Raw genomic sequence first — 16033 nt, forward strand, 5'->3', positions numbered from 1 at the left:
GTGTTGTATATGGCTGTATATTACTAATGTTTTGTTGCTACTGTGGTAAAAGCATATAATGTGTGTGTTGTTTTTTTTCCCAGGGGAAATTACATGATCCAGATGGGATGGGCATTATTCCCAGAATAGTGCAAGATATATTTAACTACATTTACTCTATGGATGAGAATCTGGAGTTTCATATAAAGGTAATCCTGAGAGCTGCATTTGAGATCTAACCTTGTTATTGTTGTTTATAATAATTCTAACCACTTAGCTGTTTATGTGGCCTTATCGCCTACACGCTAATGAATTACAGGGTTAGTATGTGGTTTTAGATAAATTACAGGGGTGAGAATCAATCACTAGGGGAGAAATTAATTATAGAGGAAGTGGCCATAACGGGAAATGGGGGAGACCTGTAAATGATAAATGAATCACAAGGGATACTACTGGATGCTGGTAGTGGCCAAAGAATGAGTTATATTATAAGTGTTACTCTTAACTTCTATTAGCCTGATAATCAGTTGTGTTTCTGAAGTAGAAAAAAATTACTTGTCTTGGCACCATATAGCTCCCAGGTTAATAGCAAATTACTATTCAATTGCCCGTACTGTAAAACCGTGAACGTGCAAATTTAGGGGATTCCCCAAACGATATTGCGCTTGGTGTTGGAGCAGCCCAAATGGATTTATAATATATAGGGTATATTTTTGCTAATAAGCAAAAGGGGTATTTAGGCGCTTGTTGGGGGGGGTAGGTAGAATCAGAATAATAGTTCAGAAATGAGAGAAATGAGACAAGCAAAAAATAATAAAAAAAATAAATAAAAAAAAATAAATAAATAAAAAATATATAAATAAATTTAAAGAGATGCAAAGAATAATGAAAATGATTAAAAAAATAAATAAAAATAAAATAAAAAAATAAATAAATAAAAATAAATTAATAAAACGTGCATAAAATGTTTACACTCTTTTGTAGAGTTTGAGGGAACGACAGTCCAGTTATCAAGGTAGTTCTAACTTGCCCTAGCAATCTAACCTGTTATACAGGAGAAGACGGCAGCGTTTCTGCTGTGCAGCGTCTTCCGTGTGCTGCGGGCGGGAGGTGACGTCACCCGATTCTCCGGCTTCTGTTCGTGACTTGCGGCAGAGGCTTAGAGCGGGTCGCAAATGTCCTCCTTGCTCTAAGCCTCTGCCGCAAGTCACGAACAGAAGCCGGAGAATCGGGTGACGTCACCTCCCGCCCGTCTGGTCGTGGTATTACTGTCTCATCCAACACTTTGCACTTCCACAAGTTGAAAAATATTCTGTACCATGACTAAGCCCCTGACATTAGTCATAGTAAGTTGCATCTTGTGACTTAAGCGTAGGGCACAATGCAGTCAATTGAATAGTCAAATAAAAAATGTAAAAACATTTGGGAAATACAAATGAAATGTAAATCTACCTGACATAACTGGGATGCTCCCAAAGGAGGGCATTCAGTTGTGCCACATGTACGCTCCTGGGGAAACACGGATGGTGTAATGGTTATCATTACTGCCTCACAGCGCTGAGGTCATGGGTTTGATTCCCACCGTGGCCCTAACTGTGTGGGGTTTGTATATTCTCCCTGTACTTGCGTGGGTTTCCTGCGGGTACTTTGGTTTCCTCCCACATTCCAAAAATATACTGGTAGGTTAATTGGCTCCAAACAAAATTAACCAAAGAGTGTGTGTGTGTGTGTAATAGGGAATATAGGTTGTAAGTTCCATTGGGGTAGGGACTGATGTGGATGTTAAAACATTCTCTGTAGCATTTAACACTGTTGAAAGCACCGGGTTTAGTCGTGCGGAGCTGCTGAATCTGCTTGTCGTGTCACATCTAAAAGTCTGGGAGCCTAAACGACAGACTTTTCACGCCTATATTTTATTGCACCTCCGGAAGCTGAGAGGAGAAATTTATGCTGTGGGGAAAGGGCATGTGACTGGAGTAACAAATCAATGCCTATAGGTGCTTACATACGGGCTATAATCGCTGGCAATATGGTCGCTGAGTGACCATATTGCCAGTGATTGGAGTGCACGCTCCCGTTTTCAGCCCACTAATGGTCGGTGGTCGGAGGAGACTTCCCCTGCCTCTTCTCCTGGCAGTATGTCCTTTTCATCAGCAACCATCTCTGGTCGCTGATGAAAAGGAAACGCTGAGCAATATCACTATAGACTGTAAGCAGGAGGCATGCAGCAAAATGTAATCTCTTCCCCCCCCCCCCCCCAAAATAAAAAATAGTTCAAGGTTGTTAAATATATCCATGGCTCAGCACAGATGGTTAAAACAATTGAGGTACTAATTTTATCATCGGTAGCCAAACATGTGTATACTTAAAACCTGGCTTAGTGTGGTGGCTTGATGACAACGTTATGGAACCTGTGCTTTATACTCTCTCACAATTTTTTTTATAGGCCACATAGTGTCGGCATATTAAGAATTTAAGAATGCAGTAAAAATATGAATTTTTCCATTTATTGATTTAAAGAAATGTACAAGTTAACCCACATACGAGGTGTTCATAAACATATGTTGTAATGTATATGTCACGAGAGATGTACTAAGTAACAGTAAATTATCTAAAGTTACACAAAGCATGCATAATGTGTGTATATTTAGGTGTATTGTGCAGAATTGAGGCAGATATTGCAAGAGGCTGGGACCTGGTCTTACATCTAGGGGCCTTGCAGTGTGCATGTTAATGATGTTAAAGGCGATGTAGTACTTTCGCTACCAGAGATAGGTGGTGTATCACGCTATAAATGAGAGAGAGGGGCATTGGCAGTGCTGTAGCACTTTTTTTTTTCTTGATTAAAATTTTATTACTGTGGTGTAGGCATACTACACAGCCTATTCGGGAACAGACTCTGTAATAAAACTAGACTTGATTTTAAAAAAGAGGTAAGAGGTCACACTTGCAAGCTTTACAATCTGTGGGCATATAGCTAATCGCTGATACACAGGTAACTGGGTGAAAAGGTATTGCAAGCCTTGCTAACCAATCATTTGCTTTCATTTTGTACTTTTAAACCGTTTTGCTGTTGGCTTGAGTTATATAGAACTTACCCAATTTACAGTTCCTGTGCACCAGTGTAAAGCCGCCCATACACGGTCCGTTTAACGGATCCGTTGTGTACTTATATAGTACACATCGCATCGCATGCCTTGTGCATGCATAGTGCATGCAATGCGATATGATGAACAGCTAGTACAAAAAGTATGTGCAGCACATACTTTTTGTACCGTACTATGAGATGCGCGAGAGCGCGCATCTCATAGTACAGAACGTACGGTCCGGGAACGGATCGTCTATAGGCGGCTTAAATGTTCTCCACTGCATACCATATTTAACAGTTGTGTTAGGGTATTTTGCATACTAGAGCTCCCAGTATCCTCCTTTTTAATACATGTGCATTTTTAGAGAACATTTGTTTTGCAGTGGAGTCTCTACAGCACTTGCTATTATGGTGCACTGTGTAAATTGTAATGTTATCTCTCTCTTGTTTAGGTGTCCTATTTTGAAATCTATTTGGACAAGATAAGGGATCTTCTGGATGGTGAGTGATTGGTTTATTTGCAAGTTCCATGGACCGGTTACCAGAGTTGTGTTGCTGTGAATCAGGGTTGCCTACCTGACCCTCCCATCAGGGAGAACCTGCTCTGTTCCTGGACTTCCCTGGTAATGTATGATAAGAAAGGTGTTTCCTAAAGGAGAGGGTCAGGTAGGCAACCCTGCTGTGAATTGACTGATTAATTTAACTAATTGGGCCTATACATGTACCGATTTCGGGGCATAGCTCTGCGTGTAGAGGCCATAGTGATGTGCGGCCCCGCATGTCGCTATTGCCTAGCGATTAATATCCAGCATGATCGATATTAATTGGTCAGGGACAGTGTTCTCAGCAGAGAACACTGGCCCTGACAGATCACTCAGCACACAGTGCTGACACATCACTGTGTGCTGAGCAGGCTAGCATCACTCAGAGTGCTCAGTACATCTCCCTGTGTGTAGGCCCCATAACTATCCATCCGACCGTTAGTTTAGTCAATTTACATCTGACACCATGTGACCCTTATTCAGTTATCCTCATTGGTCAATCTCATTGTGAGAATACACTTCCCCCCTCATACATTTTCAAAGAACCCATTAGCATGGTGACTGCCAACTGAGTTCGGTCATTCTGATTCATCACCGTGCCCTCCTCTGCCAGTACCTCTACCTCGCCAAATTCATGACCTAACAACAATAACCATTTTATATTCCCGTTATATTTCAATCACCGTTCTGTGTTGCCTATTTCATTATTTCTCATTTGGGTACTGGGGAAAGTCAGACTTCTCATTTCATTGCAGATAATTGTTTCCTGTCCAGTTTCATTGAGAGCTGTTTTTTTCTGTTGTTGCTCAGCGAGGCCAATTATTTATTCTAAAGTAATGTTGTTTTCGGTCTAATGTAGTGTTCCAAATGCCCAAGCGACTGTGCAGTGGAATCAATGTGTACATAATGGGGCTTCTGGCAGAGCTCCGCATTCAGTAGAGTTGCAGCTATTTGACTTCTATTCTCTAAAATCTAGTTCTTCCTAGAGGTTTCTTGTTCATCTTATTGATTTGATAATTATTGTACATTGTGTGGTATGTGACATATCTGGGACCAGAGCTTGACATTATTGGGGATATGGATTTATACAGAAAGGACAAAAAAATTATTAGAACTAGCAAAGGAATGTTAACTACAAGCCACCTATGTTAGCCTATAGCCTGACTTTAAAGCAAGTTGGATCTGTTTTGTCGGAAACTGCCGCGGAATGTTGTAAACCAAAATCACAGCAGATTATTGAAATCAGCGGCCGTTTTCCCTGATACGTCTACTTTCCGACAATTGGAACATTGAATACCATCTGTCGAGTTTCAATCGAGCTGGGCAAAAAATGGCCCAGTATTCTGACTGTTGGGACGTTATAACAGATGGAACCCGGGATTGAATACCACCCATACTTGTAGCAAATGAATATGCCACTAAAAGGCAGATATCGTGTAAAAGAAAAATGTGTTTCAGGGAGCTGAGAACGTAATTGACATTGGCAAAACATTCTGCTGGTCAGTCTCTTGAGTGTACAGGAGATTGATTAATCATTGTTTCTTGATATGCCAAAATATTTTTCTCTTGTTAAATCAATGTCTACACACTGGGAGATTTTGCTATTTCTACTTGAATGTTTATAATAAAATGAAAGTATTTTAAAGACCGTACAATGATCTGCTCTGAAACGGTCACATGGACGTCCTCTTGCCGCAAGGAGACCTGCCACTATGACTGCAGTGTACATGCCCTAGTCTAATACTTGCATACTGGCATTGCAGCTGATGTACTCTGACAAGTGTTCTTTCCTTATTCTCCTTTATTTCAGTCTCGAAAACAAACCTTTCTGTTCATGAGGACAAAAACCGAGTACCGTATGTAAAGGTGGGTGTTACCGTTAATGTGTTCTAGTTCTACTGGCTTTGTGTTGCCTGTATATTATATTACTATCATTTTTCTCTCTAAAAGGGTTGCACTGAGCGTTTTGTATGTAGTCCTGAAGAAGTAATGGATACTATAGATGAAGGAAAATCTAACCGACACGTAGCTGTGACAAGTAAGTTGTATATCCTGTTGTAGCGTACTGTTGGGGCACTGCATGTAAAGGGACTAGAACCTTACCAATGCTAGTAGTTGCTGTACATGAGGCGGTTGTGTCGGGCCATTTAGTAATGCCTCTATTTGGCTTATAATAATGTAATCACACAATCCAATGTAAGCAGTGTAATGTATAAAAGTGAGTGACCCTTTACGTCTCCTCACTCTGCACTTAGTCTATACATAGTCCCTTGTCTGACTTCCACTTCTTGCTTTAACAGTGCACCCCTCATCACCTGTTTTAGCCGTCAGTGATCGTTAATGTTCAGTTCAGTTTTTGACCATTAAATATCTATCACATTGGGGTATATTTACTAAGGTGTGAGTTCTATTGATGATGGGATATTTCCCATAGCAACCAATCTGTTTTTTCTATGTATTAGATTCTACTTATTTAGCACCTTGTAGAAGATAATTGGTAGAATCTGGTTGCTATGGGCAACATTGCAATAGAATTCCCATCTTAGTAAATTGACCCAATTGTGTTAATGTGAATGCAGTGTTCTGAATATGAAAGTATGAAGCGCCTTCATGCTCGGTGCTGGGAACCCTGGCAGAAATATTTAGGAGGTAGTTCCAGGATTTGTTCTGCCACCAAACTAATGCAGTGTTACCTGGATATAAAACATCTTTAGAAAGATTAAATTGTTTTAGGAGTATCGCACCAAGATAGACCAGGCTTGCTTAAAAGCAAAGCAGATGCTATTTCCTAAAAGGCCAAGGCCACTTAGTGGGGTATTCAATGTGCCGCCGCTATTTCTGACTGGGGAGATAGCGGTGGCTCCCTATTCAATGCTGTCTTTAGCGACAGCATTGAAGCGGGATCACGGCAGAACGAGCCTGACTTCAGAAGCTTTTGCACGGCCACGCCCCATTTGCACCGATCGGCAGGAGGGACATTGAATCCCGCCTGTCCAGTTGTCGGGCTGACCACAAACGGGCCAGGATCATGGGTGTTGGCAGGGATCGACAGCCGTGATAATGTTAGTGTACAGCAGTCATTTTCAACCATTTTTCAATTTGCGGAACACCGGAAAAGATTTAAAACTGGCCAAGTCAGTACCCTACGAAAAAACACACACACACACCCTGAGCTTGCTTTGGGACACCTGCTTTATGGTTTGGAAGTTGTACCTCCTCAGTCAAACTGTTCCCGGATTGGGAAAAACACACACGTTCTCCTCCACGGTAATTTAAAAAATGCACTATAACCTGCTGTAATTGCTCATCCCGCCTTTTTTATTTTACATCTTAAAACCAGTGTATTTGCTACACTTAAAAATAAAGGGTGAAATGTGATAGGATGAGAGATTTGGTAAAAAATCTCCAGGTTTTTTTATTTTATTTTTTAAAGCGGCAATCATTTACAATTCCAAATCAAACTGGTTTTGAAGTGTAAATGATTGCCGCTGTTAAAAAAAAAAAAAAAAAAAAAAACCCTGCAGATTTCTTACCAAATCTCTCACTTTCTGAATCGCTCACCATATTAAGTTTCCCCCAAAATGTTACTCACAATTGGCTAAAAAATATTTTTATTTGTTTACGCCTTCTAATGAAGACCACCTAAAAAAAAAAATAGATTGTTTTCTGTCCTCATGCACAAAGCAAAGGTGTTATTATATCTGTCTTGCAGACATGAATGAACACAGCTCTAGAAGTCACAGCATCTTTCTAATCAATGTCAAGCAAGAAAATACTCAAACTGAGCAGAAGCTAAGTGGTAAACTATACCTGGTTGATTTGGCAGGTAGTGAAAAGGTGAGACCTATTTAATATTTAATATTATTGTACACTAGCATATGGACCCAGCATTTCCAGGGGGGTGTCTTGCACCTTAAGTATAACATACAGGCAAATGGGACGACTCCCAATATTTATTTGTTTTTAAAGGATTCTGCTATTAAAGTGATAGCAGGTGGCCAAATATCAAATACTCTGCATAGAACTGTTCCAGTTAAATGTTCCTTTAAGACCGAATCAAACCGTCTGTACACACGGATTCAGTATTGAATCCCGGCGGTCGGGATCCCGGCGTTCAGAATCCCGACAGCCGAAATGCCGACAAGGGGGGGGGGGGGCGCGTGGATCACCCCCCCCTTGCGGGCTCGCTGCGCTCGCCACGCAGCGGGCCCGGTGCCTCGCTACGCTCGGCACACTAATTTATTCTCCCTCCAGGGGTGTCGTGTCCACGGAGGGAGAAAGTGTCGGCATTTCGGCGGTCGGGATTCTGAGCACCGGGATCCCGACCGCCGGGATTGTAACTGCATCCCGTACACACCTTAGGTCTCATGGCAGATTTTGACTAACTGCACTTTAAGGTGTCCACACAATGTACTCCTGCTTACTTTATGTACCTTGCCATATGATGTATGTGCATCACATACTTTTTGTACTAGATTGCATCTAGTTCAAAACACACGCTGCTTTAGCCTATCGCATGCGTTTTAAACTAGATACGCACCGCGTATGGACCGCTTATAGATTCACTTTAGCTTTAGACAATGGTGCAATTTGGCCCTAGGCCAAATACGTTCTACAGGCGAGAAAGTCAAGATGGACTTGCCTGCACCGTATTTTTTCCTATTTGATACTGACTAAAAGGGAAAGAACGCATCAGCAATGATGGTGGCAGAATACCGTGTGATTCTGACTAACTTTCTATTCGATTTTGACTATATAGAATATATAGCTACAAGAATTGCACAGTGTGTACATGGCTATAAGCAGCCATCAAATGTCTGCAAGTACAGATGTAGCTTGCACAGGGTGAATATGGTTATTTGGGGCTTGTAGTCTCTCCACTCTTAAGAACCAGTGACACTGCTGAGGTAAGTATTGGCAGTAAGGAGGCACTTTGTGTTATGTCATTGGTTTCTGGAGTAGGGACAGGATTCATCTAAAGGCTTCTGGGTGTGGTATAGGGTTCTGGCAGTCGGGATCCCAACAGTCATTAGCCCGACGTTGGGATCCCGAGTGGCCTGGACTCTGACAGCATGGCGAGCGGAACAATGTCCCTTGTGGGCTCGCTGCGCTTGCCATGCTGCGGGCACGGTGGCTCCCTACGCTCGCCATCTATTTTATTCTCCCTCTATGGGGTTTGTGGACCCCCACGAGGGAGAATAGCCCGTGGCCGTCGGGAACCTGTCTGTCGGCGTTTAAACAGTCGGGATCCCGACATCAGGTAAATAACTGTCGGGATCCCAACTGTCAGGACCCCGTCCGGCACCCAGGCTTCTTGGTTGAGCCTACAGCTTGGGATCTGTTCTGTATAAAGGGAAGCTGCTGTGCTAGGTACAGGATTGCCTTTGTTCTGAATGCAGCACTTTGTCTAAGGACACAAATGAGCTTGTCCGATAACTGCTTTCACTTTTCCTGTTCATTTCAGGTTAGCAAAACTGGAGCTGAAGGTGCGGTGCTGGATGAAGCAAAAAACATTAACAAGTCTTTGTCATCTCTTGGCAATGTCATCTCTGCCCTGGCAGAAGCCAGTGTAAGTTATCACCAGTGTATTATTTCCTTTTATGTACAGTGCGAGCCAGGTACCATTTAAATATTCCTCATCGCCACTAACCTACTATCCTGCTTTTATGTGGAGGATAATGTAAGTTATGATTGCATAGTGTTGCTTCACTTTCAAAAGTTACGCCTTAGGACACTAGTAATATCGAATAAATACTAGTTTTATGGTGTTTTTCCCATTCTGTCACATTGAAACTCTTTGCTGATTTGATGTCTTCATACAGGTCTATATTCCATATCGTGATAGTAAAATGACAAGAATCCTCCAAGACTCATTAGGAGGAAATTGCAGGACCACTATCGTTATTTGCTGTTCACCATCATCTTATAATGAGTCTGAAACAAAGTCTACTCTAATGTTTGGGCAAAGGTTTGTAATCAGTTTAAAGAAATAATACACTTGAATGAAAAAACACCTGACTCTTTCTGTGTTCTGAAATGCAGAATATTTAGTAGTCATGTAAAATGAATTTGTGTCTGGCGGGATCCTGAAAGCATCACCATGCTCTAGATCAGGGGTATTCAACATGTAGAGCTTTTGCTGTTTCTGCAACTATGCATCCCAGCATGCCCTGCCACAGCTTTGATTTTAGTGCATGGTAAACTGTGACAGGAATACTGGGATGTGTACTCTCGTAATAAGTAGAGGGCTGCATGTTGAATATCCCTGTTCTAGGTGATCAGGTTTGTGGTTTTCAATTTAAATCTAGCTCAACAGCATCTGATGCACACAAGTTAAATATTGTAGTGTTCCCGCTAGTGCTGCGCCTTGCCCAATTTTTAAAGGGCAAAAGGCGCCCTGCCCAAAGAGCCTGCTGCTTGTCCCCGCCGGTGTGCACGGGGAAGCCCAGAGGCGCCGTAGATGGCGATGCCCGGCACTTTCCCAGGCCCGCCCCATTTCACGACAGTGGCTGCTGGCCGCGCCCCCCTTATGCTGCCCCTGTGCAGCAGCAGCACCCTGCCCATTGTCTAGAAGGAACACATTTAAAACAGTAAACAGAATTTTAGTCGGAGTTGTTGAATACCCTTTTTTCTTCTACTGTTGTCAGGGCGAAGACTATTAAGAATACAGTATGTGTCAATGTGGAGCTCACTGCTGAGCAGTGGAAGAAGAAATACGAGAAGGAAAAAGAGAAAACAAAGACTTTGCGGAGTACAGTGCAATGGCTTGAAAATGAGCTTGCTCGCTGGCGCAAAGGTGAGAGCATGCGGACAGACCTGACCGTGGTGGTTAATGACGTGCTTACATATTGCAGTGCTAAGCTGCAGCACACAATATTGCTGTCTCATCTCTGCATACGCAGTGTGCATGTTATGTATTTTATTTGTGTTTGTCACATGGGTAATCTACAACAACATGATTGGTTACAACTGTTGGCACGCTATTGGCTTATCTGGTAGATTGTGTTTTTTGCTTTTTTTTTTTTTAAATATCTATATTAAGGAAAATTATCAAACCAAAGTCTAAAGAGTAGTAGGATCTTATAGAATCTAAGATGGCTATACACCAGACCAACTTTCTGGCAGCTATTCAACTAGTTTGCTTGTTGGAATGGGAACCGTATAATGTTGTGGGAGCAAATGATGATCAATGGTTTTCTCTCAGAATCCAGAAAACACATTTTATCTGAACAACTTGGCTGAAGAACGGTTTTTGTTTTCTGGTGTTTGAGAACAAATTGCTGGTTATCCTCTGCCGGACATTATTTGACCACTTATACCCCAATTAGGGAGTCCAAAGAGAAGGCTGCAGAATGATGATGTACATCTTATCTGTGCGCTTTGCTTTGCAGGGGAAACCGTGCCTGTTGATGAGCAGTTTGATAAAGAAAAGGCCAACCTGGATGCATTTGTTGTTGATAATGTGGTCGCCAATGACAAGCCAGCTGTCACTCTTGCTGCTAACTTCACGGATGCCGAGAGAAGGAAATGTGAAGATGAAGTTACCAAACTGTACAAACAACTGGACGACAAGGTTAGGCGCCTCTTGCCAGTTCTCGCTTTTATTTTGTAGGACACCCGATGATTACGGTTTTCTGACCTTCTGTTCAGTTTTGTTATATGATGTGGGATGGAGCCCAGTGGTTAAACACTTTTAGAAATCGCACTTTCTATAAATTAGTGATGGGCACACATCCATATTTTAAGAAATGGAAAGGCTTTCCAGAACACTTGGTTTTAAAACTTTGTAAGCGCGTGCATACTGTATCTAGTGTAATGCGTTTCCAAGCCGGATGACATCTGGCAGATGAGTGCGGGTTTGGCCTAAACAAAACGTTTTTTTTTTTTAAAGATGCATGAGTTTGTAAAGCTCAACATTATCCATTTTTATTTTTTTTGCCAGGATGAAGAGATCAATCAACAGAGTCAGTTAGTAGAAAAATTGAAGCAGCAAATGTTGGATCAAGAAGAGGTAAGTGTCTCTGTATAGACATCTCTGGCGCTTTCTAACTTTCATTATTCTTAAATCTGCTAATTGGATATTAATCATGTTTTAAATACGGAGTTTGTAACAATAACGCCGATATCCTATTACCCATAATTGCTGTCTGTAGGTAATAAGACCGCTTTGGGCTATCTAATTAGCATTGGTCAGCAGAAGTGCGCCACTGCTTATCAGGTATTGGATCAGGTGATCCAATTGGATAGCCGAATATAAAAAAATCAGTGAAACTCCTGATGGTTATAGTAGTGGTTGTAGGATACCTGTTAATGTTCAAGCTTCTAGATTCCGTAGTACTGTCATTGTAACAAAGCTGTAAAACTTTACCTGGGTGTTTTTAACTCTTTGAGGGGCAGATTTATTAAGCTTGGAGAAGAGATAAACTGGAGATAAAGCGGAGAAAAGGTAAAAGGAGATAAAGCATTAGCCAATCAGCTGTGTTTGAAAAAGACAGTTGGGAGTTGATTGGCTGGTGCCTTTTCTCCGCTTTATCTCCAGTTTATCTCTTCTCCAAGATTAATAAATCTACCCCTGAATTCCAAGTGAATTTGTTAAGATAGGTGTGAAAATTTCACATAAGTACGTGTAATGTTTACCTTTTTTATATAGGAAATATAGTCTTTTGTTACACAATATTTTTTATTTGAATATATATAACAAATGTGAGCGACACTGATATTTTTAGCGGATATTTTGGTGGACCAGCCATAGTCTGATTCTTAGGCTGGCATCGCCAAGTCACAGAACAAAGTTGTATGAGAAATATTTGCGTATCTTGGTTGAAACCCATTGTTTATCGATAGACCCTTAAACTGGTATTGTCAAGTTGTTATAAATTAATTTTTCAAACTTCCAGCTTTTGGCTTCAACGAGACGGGATCAAGATAACATGCAGGCTGAGTTAAACCGCCTGCAGGCTGAAAATGACGCCTCAAAAGAGGAGGTGAAAGAGGTTCTGCAAGCTCTGGAGGAACTGGCTGTCAATTATGATCAGAAGTCACAGGAAGTGGAAGACAAAGCTAAAGAATATGAGATTCTGAGTGAAGAGCTCAGCCAGAAATCGGTGAGAGCAATGCCTTTTGTATTGTACTCCTTAACCCAAAGTCCTATAAAATGGGAGATGGTCATTGTGAAAGGTCTGCGTTTCATCTTGTCCCTATTCAGCCAACCTGGCTAATGCTAGCTACACATCTGACTAACTTTTCTCCAACCATCCAACTAGTTGGTTGGACTGCAAATTTGATACTGTATGGGGCAAATGCCAAAATGCAATTTGCTCACAAACTCAGGAGAATGGACAAAAACATTCAGTGAAATTGTTTAAATCAAATAGGTCCAACTACAGTACATTGTCTGAGTGACAGTTGTCCATTTTCCGATTTGGGGAAACAAATGACTTAATTACAGATTACATTTGCTCCTATCCACTACCAGGTTTTTATTCTATCCAACCACCTAGTTGGATGGTTGGAGGAAAGTTGGTCTGATGTGTGGCCAGCATTAGACCAACACTTTTTTTTTTTAAAGGCCAATAGTTTAAATTGAATGCAGTGTCTTCTGACCTTCAGAAGTGGTTACTGTGTACTAAGCTAAAGTGCAGCACAATGTTGCACACACACACATCAGTGATTAAATATGAGTTGTTTTAATTTGTCTTAAGAGTGCAATCCATTTTTAATTTTACGTTTATATCGTATTAAGCTTTTACCTAAAACAGATTCTTATCCGCTCATTCCCTTTTACAGTGGTTAAGGATCATTAGGAGTTTGCCAATCCGTTCACAGAGAAAGCTTTGTTTATTTCCCGGTATTTGTTTTTTAGGCCTATTTATCCAGCATCGACTCTGAACTCCAGAAACTGAAAGAAATTAACAACCACCAAAGGAAAAGAACCACGGAGATGATGACCTCATTATTGAAAGATCTCACAGAGATTGGGATTGCAGTAGGAAATAACGATTCTAAGGTAATGTTTGCTTCTTAAATTTAGTCTTTTTGCATTTGTTGGTTACATTTTTTTTATATATTTTAGTGTTTATAAATAATGCAAGCCTGACTACTTTCCATCTCCTGTCTGCAAGATCTGTAACGACAGACACATTTTGCTAACGTGCTTGTACTGGAATTGCTCCTTAAATCTGCTGTTATAGGCACTCTGCTGCATTGTGGTTCATCTATTAATAAAGAGCTCGCAAATGTTTCACCAATGTCATTTTAATAGTCACTCGCTGATATATATTAAGCTCACCAAGTTTTTATTTCCGCTTTACAAAGTCCTTTACTTTCAAAGTTAAAGGCTTTCATCCAAGACTACTTTTTATTAAATGAGTTTACCACAAAGTGTAAACATGTTTTTATTCAGAAAACATGAATGAATGCATTCCCCATATGTGTGTGTGTGTGTGTGTGTGTGTGTGTGTATAGGGAAATTGGGTATATCTTTATCTCCATGACCTTCAGTATGCCTGTCTGTACAAAATTGTATCTGTTTAATATCCCCTAGGGCAGTGATGGCTAACCTTGACACTCCAGCTGTTGAACTACACATCCCAGCATGCCCTGCTACAGTTTTAGCATGACCAAATACAAAAACTGTAGCAGGGCATGCTGGGATGTGAAGTTCTCCAACAGCTGGAGTGTCGGTTAGCCATCACTGCCCTAGTGTATGTCTTGCATTAGTAATTTTGCTAGTGTGATTATGTTCTTATTTGATTGAGAGTTGTGCAAGATAATATGCAAATGTGTCCACTTACATCTAGCCTCCTTGCATGTTAAAAAGTCCTTCAAGTCACACTATGCTGTGTTGTGTTGTGATTCGGTAGCACGAGTGTGTTTTCGTGACATTTCTTCCATTAAAATGAGAATAAGATGCACAAACAGCTTATGCTGATTAAAATATGCAGCACGCCTCTTTTCTGTGTGTGACTGCGGCTGGTTCTGCATACTTAGGGGGGTATGCAATGCAGGACCACCCGACAGCCGTGATCCTGGCCCGTTAGCGGTTTGACCGACAACAGATAGGCAAACGGGATTCAATGTCCCGCCGGCCAATCAGCGAAAAGGGTGTGGGGCCAAAAACGGCCTTGGATTGTCGATCTGTGGCCGGGATTGCGACAATCCACTGCCGTTATCGGCAGAACGGACCCGACAGCTTCTAAAGTCGGGCCCATTCTGCCGTGATCCCGCTTCAATGCTGTCGCTAAAGACAGAATTGAATAGGGAGCCGCCGCTATTTCCCCCATCGGAAATAGCAGCAGGACATTGCATACCCCCCTAAATGGTATGATACAGTGTTTTCCTAGAGGATAGATTGTGTTCTAATCGTCCATATTGATCGAATTATATAAAACCTATTCATATTTTCTCATCCGATAGCAACCTGAAGTGAGTGGCATGATTGATGAGGAATTCACAGTTGCCCGACTGTATATCAGTAAAATGAAATCCGAGGTGAAGTCCGTGGTGAAACGCTGCAAGCAGCTGGAGGGTACCCAAACAGAGAGTAATAAGAAAATGGATGAGAACGAGAAGGAACTTGCTGCTTGCCAGCTTCGTATCTCTCAGGTAAATCCGCAAGCCAGGCTTGTGTGGGGTCGGCGACAGCTAGGCCCATCCGCCTTTTGCATTTTTACATAATATTTGTTTTTAATGTAATCTGATTTGAACATGATAGGATGCTATAAGGAAAAGGCAGAGCAATTTGGGGGAATCTTTTATCTGAATAAATGCTTACACGGACAATGGCTTTCTCTGTTGCTGGACCCTGTGCTCTTTCAGTCAGTGACTGTCTTGGCAGCTGCAACGTCTTGTTCTGCTGTGGTGGCACATAGATTCGTACCCCTGGATCTGATTTGCACACAAACATATCATTAACACATTTTATTTATTTTGCCAAGCGGAATAATTGTTCAACTATAATACTCTAATGTATGCAAAACATTTTATGTTTCATCTAAACCTTTTTTCTTAAAGTATGAAGCAAAGATCAAGTCGCTGACAGAATATGTTCAGAATCTGGAGCAGAAGAAGAGACAGATGGAGGAGTCTGCAGACTCTCTGAATGAAGAGCTTGTCAAGCTGCGGGCACAAGGTGGAGTTTTATGCTGTTATAAATGTATCCTCTAATTGAGAAAGCCATCACCATCTTTACAGAGCAGAATGTCTGGAGGACCTGCTCTGTGTGTTATGAAAACAGGGAGTGGCACCTGGCTTTCATTCTTGATGGATGGCAGACTTTTTAGGACTAATGGCCAGTTACTCTGATGCATAATCTCTGCTACAGGTCTGAATGTTCTATTCAAAATTTAAACAGTCGATATGTAATTAATGTTTGAGGCTACTTGCACTTCAGTGTTTTCTGTGCTCACTGTAGATCGGCCAAAGG

The 16033-nt window shown here is 41.4% G+C and overlaps 1 protein-coding gene across 1 annotated transcript in view; it reads left to right on the forward strand.

Annotated features, from left to right (window-relative positions):
• Positions 1 to 16033, forward strand: part of KIF5B (kinesin family member 5B) — a 58575-nt gene that overhangs the window by 24845 nt on the left and 17697 nt on the right. The window contains exons 4-17 of the mRNA XM_083188871.1: positions 84 to 188; positions 3520 to 3568; positions 5420 to 5475; positions 5560 to 5647; positions 7322 to 7446; positions 9074 to 9178; positions 9432 to 9577; positions 10257 to 10405; positions 11001 to 11182; positions 11552 to 11620; positions 12507 to 12713; positions 13472 to 13615; positions 15025 to 15213; positions 15622 to 15739. Coding sequence (XP_083044997.1) covers positions 84 to 188; positions 3520 to 3568; positions 5420 to 5475; positions 5560 to 5647; positions 7322 to 7446; positions 9074 to 9178; positions 9432 to 9577; positions 10257 to 10405; positions 11001 to 11182; positions 11552 to 11620; positions 12507 to 12713; positions 13472 to 13615; positions 15025 to 15213; positions 15622 to 15739 — 1732 coding nt within the window. The remainder of the gene's footprint in view (positions 1 to 83; positions 189 to 3519; positions 3569 to 5419; positions 5476 to 5559; positions 5648 to 7321; positions 7447 to 9073; positions 9179 to 9431; positions 9578 to 10256; positions 10406 to 11000; positions 11183 to 11551; positions 11621 to 12506; positions 12714 to 13471; positions 13616 to 15024; positions 15214 to 15621; positions 15740 to 16033) is intronic.

The sequence above is a fragment of the Crinia signifera genome, chromosome 5 (assembly GCF_055691185.1).
Source record: "Crinia signifera chromosome 5, ASM5569118v1, whole genome shotgun sequence".
In the NCBI taxonomy this organism is placed as follows: Eukaryota; Metazoa; Chordata; class Amphibia; order Anura; family Myobatrachidae; genus Crinia; species Crinia signifera.